At 48.5% G+C, this 10286-nt stretch overlaps 1 protein-coding gene across 1 annotated transcript; it reads left to right on the top strand.

Annotated features, from left to right (window-relative positions):
• Positions 1–1728: 1728 nt before the first annotated feature.
• Positions 1729–9796, top strand: LOC140457811 (polycystin family receptor for egg jelly-like). Its single transcript, XM_072551429.1, has one exon. It carries the CDS (start codon positions 1729–1731, stop codon positions 9715–9717), a length of 7989 nt encoding a protein of 2662 aa, XP_072407530.1. The 3' UTR covers positions 9718–9796.
• The last annotated feature ends 490 nt before the right edge of the window (positions 9797–10286 follow it).

Below are 10286 nucleotides of genomic sequence, written 5' to 3'. Positions count from 1 at the left end.
GTGTGTGTGTGTGTGTGTTTGATCAGTGTGTGTGTGTGTTTGTTCAGTGTGTGTGTGTTTGATCAGTGTGTGTGTGTGTTTGTTCAGTGTGTGTGTGTGTGTGTGTTTGATCAGTGTGTGTGTGAGTGTTTGATCTGTGTGTGTGTGTGTTTGATCAGAGTGTATTTGATCAGAGTGTGTCTGTGTTTGATCAGAATATGTGTGTGTTTGATCGGAGTGTGTGTGTGTTTGATCAGAGCATATTTGATCAGAGTGTGTGTGTGTGTCTGTTTAATCAGAGTGCGTGTGTGTTTGATCCGAATGTGTGTGTTTAATCAGAGTGTGTGTCTGTTTGAATAGAGTGTGTGTGTGTGTGTGTTTGATCAGAGTGTGTGTATGTTTAATCAGAATGTGTGTCTGTTTGAATAGAGTGTGTGTGTGTGTGTGTTTGATCAGAGACAGTGTGTGTGTTTGATCAGAATGTGTGTGTGTTTGATCAGTGTGTGTTTGATCAGAGTATGTGTGTGTTTGATCAGGGACAGTGTGTGGGGGTTTGATCAGTGTGTGTGGGGGTTTGATCAGTGTGTGGGGGGGTTTGATCAGTGTGTGTGGGGGTTTGATCAGTGTGTGTGGGGGTTTGATCAGTGTGTGTGTGGGGGTTTGATCAGTGTGTGTGTGTGTTTGATCTGTGTGTGTGTGTGTGTTTGATCAGAGTGTATTTGATCAGAGCGTGTCTGTGTTTGATCAGAATATGTGTGTGTTTGATCAGTGTGTGTGTGTTTGATCGGAGTGTGTGTGTGTTTAATCACAGTGTGTGTGTGTTTGAGCAGAGTGTGTGTGTGTTTGATCAGTGTGTGTGTGTGTTTAATCACAGTGTGTGTCTGTTTGAATAGAGTGTGTCTGTGTTTGAGCAGAGTGTGTGTGTGTGTTTGATCAGTGTGTGCGTGTGTTTGATCAGTGTGTGTGTGTGTGTTTGATCAGAGTGTGTGTGTGTTTGTTCAGTGTGTGTGTGTTTGTTCAGTGTGTGTGTGTTTGTTCAGTGTGTGTGTGTGTGTGTGTGTGTGTTTGTTCAGTGTGTGTGTGTGTGTGTTTGTTCAGTGTGTGTGTGTGTGTTTGATCAGAGTGTATTTGATCAGAGTGTGTCTGTGTTTGATCACAGTATGTGTGTGTTTGATCAGTGTGTGTGTTTGATCAGTGTGTGTGTTTGATCAGTTTGTGTGTGTTTGAGCGATCTGAGTGTGTGTGTGTTTGATCAGTGTGTGTGTTTGATCGGAGTGTGTGTGTGTTTAATCACAGTGTGTGTCTGTTTGAATAGAGTGTGTGTGTGTTTGAGCAGAGTGTGTGTGTGTTTGATCAGTGTGTGTGTGTTTGATCGATCAGTGTGTGTGTGTGTGTGTGTTTGATCAGAGTGTGTGTGTGTTTGAGCAGAGTGTGTGTGTGTTTGATCAGTGTGTGTGTGTTTGATCAGAGCGTATTTGATCAGAGTGTGTGTGTGTGTGTCTGTTTAATCAGAGTGCGTGTGTGTTTGATCCGAATGTGTGTGTTTGATTAGTGTGTGTGTTTAATCAGAGTGTGTGTCTGTTTGAATAGTGTGTGTGTGTTTGATTAGAGTGTGTGTGTTTGATCAGTGTGTGTGTGTGTATGTTTGATCAGAGTGTGTTTGTGTGTTTGATCATAGTGTGTGTGTTTGATCAGGGTGTGTGGGGGTTTGTTCAGGGTGTGTGTGTGTTTGATCACGGTGCATTCGCGATGTTTGGTGTGTGTCGCGTGTTCCTGAGGCTCGAGCAGCAGGTTCCAGGGTTTTCTCTGGTGGGGGTTGTGTGGGTGGGGGGATTGTTTGTTTGTTCAAACAGTCCGTGCCCTCGGGTGGAGGGTGTGTGTGCCGGGGTGTTAGTGGTGGCGGTTATCCCCCGGGCCCAGCGCTCTCTCTGCCCGGTGATGCTGCCTCTGTGGCTCGGATTTGTCCTCCTCTCCCCAGCGCTGTCTCTGCCGCTTCCCCCCGTCCACCTGACGTGTCCCTCTAATGTGAGCCACACTGGGGACAGCCCGCTCCGGTATACCTGCCTCTGGACGAACTCGATCAAAGTGAGCTATCGATCCAGCCCAGGCACTGACACCAGCTCCCCACCTCCCACCCTCTCCTGGTCCATCAACCAGCGAATCCTGGCTGTTTCCACCCAATGGTCTGGGGAACAGGTCCTTCGCCAAGTGCCCCCTGACACCCCTATCACTGTCAGCTACACCTCTGGCAGTTGCCCCAATTGCCTCTACCAGAATCTGACTGTTATTGGCACCAAGCTGCAGCTCACCTTCTTCCCCCTGAACTCTGACCAGGCCCCAGTCACCTTCCAGGACCTGGAGTTGGCCTGGTGCTCCAATCTGAACAGCCCGTCCTGGGGCTACAGACTGTTGTGCCCCGAAGCCCATCCTAACGAGACCGTCCTCGCCAGTGGGCAGATCGCCCACATCCAGGGTGCCAGCTACCCCCCGGGGAAAGAGGCCGAGTGCTCCCAGAGTTTCCTGTACTCCAGCCCGGTGATGTACCCGCAGGTTGGTCAGTACACCTGCACCCTGAGCATGGCTGGCGGTCCCAGCACTTCCTCCACAGCCAGTCTGGTGGTGAAGCCAGACTTGATGCACCTCCTCAGTGCCCAGTCTGGCCCCCTCCAGCCGAGCCTGAGGATGAGCGTGGGCCACGGACTGCAGGCGGACAACGGGTTCCTGGCCTACCGGCTGATCGTCCACCCCAGAGGGCAGAAGCCCTGGCGCCTCAGCTACCACCCGAAGGCTGTTGGGAGCGAGCTGTGCCGATGCCCGTCCCACCGGCAGGACAGGTGCGTGGCCCAGTTGCTGCTGAAGGTCAGTCGCCCTCCAGGGGCCACACAGAACGGCGTGATCTTTCAGGAGGGCATGGTGCGCTTCCTCAGCCACCACCAGTGGGTCTCGCTCACCCTCAATGCCACCATGGAAGGAACCACCTTCTACTACGTGAGCTCAGATAATATTCTCTACTACAGCAGGATGAACACTCCCGCTGGAAGGAACAGGCACCTAATTTTCTCCAGGGGCGATCATGTTAGCCATCTCTACCAGATCGATTACAACAGCCCCAGCCTTTACACATTGACCGTCCAGCTCTACTTGAACCTAGGGGCGACTGTGTACAGTTCCCTGGAGGATCTGGATGTGGAGCTTTTCCTGTACAACAATGGCCCCACTGAGGTGGGTCTCCTCGCCAACGTGGTCTGGTTCATTCGTCATCAGCACCCGGCCACTCACTGCGCCTGGGCCTTTGAGTTGGCCTATGGCAGTACAGTCAGTCTGTACACCTACAGGCGGCAGGTGGCACACCCGGCCAGCTATATCCCCCAGGTCCAGCTCCCCTTCGACCCCAAGGACTACAGGGGCTTCCTGGCCCAGGTGAGCTGCAGGGCAGCCGGGGAGAAGGTGCTCAGACTCCGGGCCAGGCTGGGCAGTTACCGAGTTGCCAGCCGAGAGTCGGTTCTGTTCTGCCAGCTCGCCGGCTGCCAGCTCCCTTTACCCAGCATCGAGCACCCACCACCCCCTGACACTGTCATCCGGAGCCCCCGAGGCACCCCACTCACGGTTTACGGAGACTCGGGCTTGCACTGCGATAGGATTAATTCGGTGAGCATCTCCTGGAAGGTCTACAGCATTGCAGATAAAGATGCTCAACCAAACCTGAATGTAAGTGTGACCCTCCCACCCAGTGTACGGACCAGCACAGCCACCTTTCAACTGCCTGCTCACAGCCTGGACTATGGTTACTATGTCTTCGTCTTCAACGTAACCATATACACTACAGATCCCACTCTACCATCTCTCAACAACTCACGCCAGGTTGTGGTGGAGGTGGTTAAGAGTGAGCTGCTGGCTGTCATTTCTGGAGGCTCTTACAGAATGGTGAGTGTGGAGGATACCATCACGCTGGATGCTTCCCAGAGCGCTGACCCGGACTCTCCCGATCCACACCTCGGGCTGAGCTTCTCCTGGTACTGCACCATGACATTTACCGACTATAGCTCCATGACACTCTCTGAGAACCAGTACTGTCACCCTGGCAACCCAGACCTGAGATGGAACTCCGCCAAGCCTGATACCTTGGTCATCCCTGCCCATGTGCTCATTGTCAAAAAGTACTTCTATTTCCGACTGGTGGTTCAGAAAGATACGAGGACCAGTCATTTTGACCAAACCATTTCTGTGCACTCTGGCTTCGTGCCCCAGATGTCTATAGCCTGCATTGAGAATTGTCGGGAGTACCTGATTACCACTGAACGCTTCATTTTGAACGGGACTTGCTCCAACTGCCCGAGGTCCATTAAGCTGAAGTACCGCTGGAGCCTGCTCTCAGAGAGCGCTGTTTCCGAGATCTTGGTCAACTGGGCAATTGATAGCGCCACAGGGAACACATTGCCTTATGTGTCTCTGAACCCTATGTCCTTAGAACACTTGGCTGATGGATGGTATAATCTTGAACTGAAAGTAACTACTTCCATTGGTTCCTACAGCATCAGCCGGCATCGTTTCTACGTCAATTCTATTCCGAGGGGAGGACATTGCATTATCAACCCAAAACAGGGCTGGGCGCTCTACACTCAATTCACCCTGACTTGTTTGAAATTCGAGGACAGTGATCTCCCCCTCAGCTACACGGTGTTTGCAAAAACCTACCATCAGACTGGCAGCATTGACAGTCTGAATAATAATGTTCTGGGTACCATTGTGTATTTTGGATTCAGTCCTAAGAACCATCCATTTAAGCTGCCAGTGGGGAGCACTTCAGGTGACCACCAGCTGGTTATCGTGGTGCTGGTGACTGACAGCCGTGGTGCCTACACAAAGGTGTACCTGAGGGTCAAAGTATATGAGCTCCCACTTGACGCAGCCCAGAAATCTCTGGTGGACCAGTTGTCCAATTATATAGAAGGAGCGACAGCACCATTGACCATTCTGCTCCATGAGACACATTATATAGAAGCCAACAAGCTGCTTTATGAAATCGCTTCGGAGCTAAACATTCACAGTTTTGTGGGTAGGGACATTCCCAGGATCCAGAGGCTGCGAAAAACTTTGGTCAATATCTCCACCAGTATTCCTGTCACATCATCCCACCTTATCAACCAGATATCCGCCACAATTTTCCAGGCAACGCAGGTACCAGCCCAGGTCAGCCAACAGACCCAGCGCCTCTCCATCCGCAAATTGTTGGAACTGGCTTCTGTCCTGCTAAACTACACTACTGAAGACCATATATCATCGGAACAGACTGAGCAGCTGTCCTGCAGTATCCTAACAGCAGCCTCCAACGTGATGGCTGCCTTCTCCTTCCAGTTCCCAACTGAAGGCACTGAGAAAGGGGTCCCGCTAACCACAGACCAACAGAAAGTGACCACCACCATCTTCCCCACCTTGAAAATCCTGACTGAAGCAGTGTCTCAGCGCAAAGTGCCGGGGCAAAGGGATACCTTGATGGAGACCAGACAATGGGAAATAACCATGAAAAAAGTTGACATGGACAAAGTGGAGGACTCCTTTCGTCTTGACACAGATTGTACCAACTGCATTTACCCAGAGCTGGGAAAGATCTCTGTAACCCCTCAGTCGGTCTCTACTGTCTTTTATAAGTTTGAAGAGAATCCTTTACCTTGGCTTGGGAAGGCATTGAGCATTGTTACAGATATCACCAGCTTCGACATGATCTTCCAGGATAGCAATGGAACTGTGCACACCTTGCTCCCTGAACAAGTGGAGTCTTTTATGATCAGGAGGGACATTGTGTCCCTTCAGCCCATCAAATTGGTTGTTGACCCTCGCAGAAGTGACGTGGTCACAGGCCAATTCACGGTCACCATGACCTCCACTTCTGCTCAACTCGTCTTGCTGCAGTTATTTGCAGATATTGACCCCATCTACACCGTCAGCATCTACTCTGGAGTGGGGGTCTCCAGCACAAGTCTAGCACAGAAACATACCATTCCAGAATGTAGCTCAGGGCCGGATCGTCACAGAAACAACTTTGTGCAGAATCCTTACATCATCAGCATTCCAAGCAAGATCTTCAAGAAGAATGGGACTGAACTGAGCAGCAAAACCTACATCACCGTCACTGTTGAGACAAAGTACCCAAACCCTCAACTAATCATTGAAGCTGGGCTCAATGTCTCAGTTTTTGTTGCAAGCTGCTTGACCTTCGAAGGTAATTCTGATAAGTGGGATTCTTCAAGCTGTACGGTCGGTCCTTTCACTAGCAACAAGAGAGTGCACTGTATCTGTAAGAGAGGTGGCAAGCGTGCCAGCAAGAGGGCCCTGAATGTGCAGGTGCCCTGGTTCCTCACTGGCAGTGTTCTGGTGTTGCCTGAAATTATTGATCTTCTGGAAATTGGCGAACTTATTCAGACTCTGCCAACCAACCTGGTGACGCTGATTACAGTTCTGATCATTTTGTTCATCTATGCCATCCTGCTCTGGTGGGCATGGCGGAAGCGGATGAGCGACAAGAAACAGATCATCATTCTTCTTGACAATGACCCCTGTGATGAGGGATGCTACCTCGTGACATTTTACACGGGGGGTCGCCTTGATGCTGGGACAACAGCGGACGTTTTTTTCACTCTGATTGGCAAGTCTGTGGAGAGCGAAGTTCACCTTCTCTACCATCCAGACCACAAGTGCTTCAGGAGAAACAGCGTGGACACCTTCTTGCTCACCACCAAAGAGGACCTAGGTGAGCTCACATTCATCAGGGTCTGGCACAACAATGTGGGAATCTCACCAACCTGGTACCTCAGCAGGGTGAAAGTGCAAAACGTGCTCACCAAACAGTGCTGGCATTTCTTCTGTAGGAAGTGGTTAGGGACCATGAAAGGGGATGGGCTGTTGCACAGGACCTATCCCGTCACCGACCCTGAAAGCTTGCTGAGGAGAAAGGATGTCTTCTTCATTGAGACATCTAGTAAGATTGAGAGAGAACACTTGTGGTTCTCCGTCTTTGCCTACGACGTCGACCAGACCTTCACCCGGATTCAGAGGCTGTCCTGTTGTTTGACCATGTTGCTATCCAGCCTACTGCTCAGCCTCATGCTGTTCCAAAAAAAGGAGGCGGAACACTATCTGAAGAAGCTAGTGAGATCATTGGTGATTGGAATGGAAAGTGCACTGGTGATGGTGCCAGTGGAAATGTTAATATCTACACTGTTTATATTGGCACAGAGAAAAGGCACTACTTTAAGGATTACCCAAGAAGGTGAAGAACATGAAGCAATCCAAGGCACTGTTAACAGCCTATCTACAAACCCTGACATGAATCCAAACAACTTGAGGGAGAGGTTGAAGAATTGGTATGAGAGGGAAGAAGAGGCCAGTGAACCTGAAGAAAGTCCTAAGGAAATGACAGAGACGTCAGACAATGAGCACTATGACCTTTTATCCTACATGGCGGGTATAGACAGCGTCCTAGGACCCTCGGCAAAAGAGAAAGATAACTGTGTGGTCCCAGAGTCTGAGGCCAATCAGATTATCAGAGAGGAGAGCACTGGCAAGGTGACCAAAGAGAAAAAGATACGCTCAATTAAGCCCAAACAAATGGGGCGCTCTCGTCAAAAGAAAGCCACACTGCGCAAGAAGGCACAAGGCCAACCTGGCAAACCTGCCAGAAATGTTGACTCACAAAACAAGGCAAGTGTCATATTGTCAAAGTGCCTCTTATATTTAGCTTGGTGCCTTGTGTGCCTGATCTCTGCAGTGTCCTCTATATTTATTGTGTTATATGGCCTCTCGTATGGTGTTGAGACCTCCTGGCTTTGGCTCATGGCCTCTATCGTTTCTTTCATCCAGGGTGTCTTCCTCTTGCAGCCTCTTAAGATCATGGCCTTCGCTGCTCTGTTTGCCTTAAGACGTCGGCGCCCCCAGGATCTAGACTGGTCCACAGGGATCCAAACATTGGAGATCAGCAAAGACCTGCTTCCGAAGAATGACCCCGACTGTGTCCGATCAGAGGACCACATTCGCAAGCCGTACAGACCGCTGGAGGGTGATGAACTGATATTGACGAGAAAAAAAGGCACCATCAGACATCAAGCCTTTGTGTTTTGTAAGGGTTTCCTGTTGCACATTGCTTTCCTTGTACTCATCCTGTACTTGGTGTGCTCCACAGACTACAACAACGCTTACTACTACAATTGCATCATTAAGAATAGATTCTCCCAGGACCTGGAGAAGGTGAACACTGTCCAACAGTTCTACACCTGGATGAGTGTCACTTTCCTGCCACTTATTCACGAAAACTCAAATCCAGCCTTTTTGTCTGAAGCCTATTCCATTATCCTGGGCCTGCCAAGGATGCGTCAGGTCAGATCCAAACATGGGTCAGTTGATTGCTTTTGGAAAACCAGTGTCCTGAACACCATCCTGAACAAGCATCGGTGTCGGCCCCTGTTTAATGTCCACCAACAGAATGTCGGGAACTACAATGGCTCCTGGCAACAGCCCATAGGAGCTGTGCCGGTGCAGCACCCACTGGATTACACAGGCTGGATATTTGAAAGAATAGATTCCCCTTGGTTATACCACTCACGTGGGATATATCATGTGTATCCACTGGGAGGTTACTCCCTCTACTTCTCCCCAAAAAGCTTACAGGATTCACTGGTAAGATTTGTGGCTCTCCAGAACAATAGCTGGATTGATAGAAGTACCTGGGCTATCATCACTGAGACCACTATCTACAATGCAAACGTTGATTTGTTCTGTACCGTCTCATTGATTTTGGAGATAGCCCCTCTTGGTGTGGTCAACAAGAAGTTGGTGGTGAAACCTTTCACTCTCAGGCTCTTCGAGAGACATGAGAAAAACTGGATTCTGCTCAGCGTCCTAGTTATCACTCTGTTTGTCCTGTTTGTCATAGACGAGTGTCGGAAAATAAGGCAGAAAGGATACAAGTATTTCCAGAGTCTGAAGAACATTGGCAGCCTGGTGATGACCGTGCTGCTGTTGGTGACCATAGTCCTGTATGTGGCCAAGTATATATTGTCACAGCATATGCTGGAGTTCTATAAGAACAACCCAAACACTTTCATTGCTTTTCATGTTATTGCTGCTTTGGATCAACTACTCAGGTTCAATGTCACATTCCTCATTTTTACCACCACACTGAAACTTCTCAGGTACACACGCTTCCTTTACGCTGTGCGCCTGGCCCAGAAGGCCATTTTTATAAGCCTTCCCGCTATTTGCTCCCTGGCCATTATCATGGCAGTGTATTCCCTTATTTTTATATCATTTGGTTACCTGCTGTTTGGTCAATTTGATAAGAATTTCAATACCATGATCCATGCAGCACAGACCGTTTTGTCCTATCACATTGGCGATTTTAACAACACAGAGTTTACCTACAGCAAGGTTATCGGTGGCATCTATCTGATGTGCTTTCTTTTTGTGATGCACTGTGTCCTGATCAATCTCTTTGAGTCAGTGGTCATTCTGTCTTACGGAGACATGAGACAGTTCATCCACGAGAGGCCATCTCAGGAAGCAGAGGTGGCCCACTTCATAACGCAAGAGATTAGGCGTGTCTGGTATACATTGAGGAGAAAGCCACCTCCAAACGATGGCAAGAAGCTTCTGGGAACTTTATTTTATGGGCGTGCTTCTGAAAACACTTATGGGTTAAAGGAAAAGAGAGTGAAAGGGAAGAGGCTGAGCTACTTAGTTATCTGACTGCTAATATTTCCTATTTAACTGACTACTCAGAGCTACTGACTAAAAATCGTCAACAGGAATATAATGCAAAGAAGTAAGGAAGAGGAATAGGGCCTTGTCCTTTGGGGAAGCGATCCTGCTTAATGGTTTTATATCTTTTATATTTTGATGAAAAATATTTTCTTTTGATGTGATCTTTTCTCAAATTACGTCACTTGATAAAAAGATAGTTTTTATTGAAGACTGAATTTTGCACACTGGTATATTTTGAGTGTGTCCAGATTTCCCATTTCATTCCTGAAATTACACAGCATGGTTCATTTGAGATGATGTAAGGAAACCACCATGATCTCAATCTGTTCCAATGAGAATACCAGTTAGATCAATGTATGCAGGCTAAAAGTGTAAGTCAGATTTATTCAAGAGAAACAGTACACAAAAGCAAAATGATGGAGATTTATATATTTTTTTCAATATGTCCATAAGAGATGCAGTGGATACATGCAATGACATTTCATCCCATTTTTTATTAACCTCAGATATGTTGCTTATCTTAACATCAATCTTCACTCTCAAAGTGATACTTT

Source organism: Chiloscyllium punctatum, chromosome 32 (genome assembly GCF_047496795.1).
Source record: "Chiloscyllium punctatum isolate Juve2018m chromosome 32, sChiPun1.3, whole genome shotgun sequence".
Lineage (NCBI taxonomy): Eukaryota > Metazoa > Chordata > Chondrichthyes > Orectolobiformes > Hemiscylliidae > Chiloscyllium > Chiloscyllium punctatum.
The sequence above is the reverse complement of the archived record's forward strand: the minus strand, read 5'-3'. Positions and strand labels throughout refer to the sequence as shown.

Bases quoted from the DNA above. Each gene is read 5' to 3' on its own strand.
- LOC140457811 (XM_072551429.1), top strand. From the start codon at position 1,729: ATGTTTGGTGTGTGTCGCGTGTTCCTGAGGCTCGAGCAGCAGGTTCCA.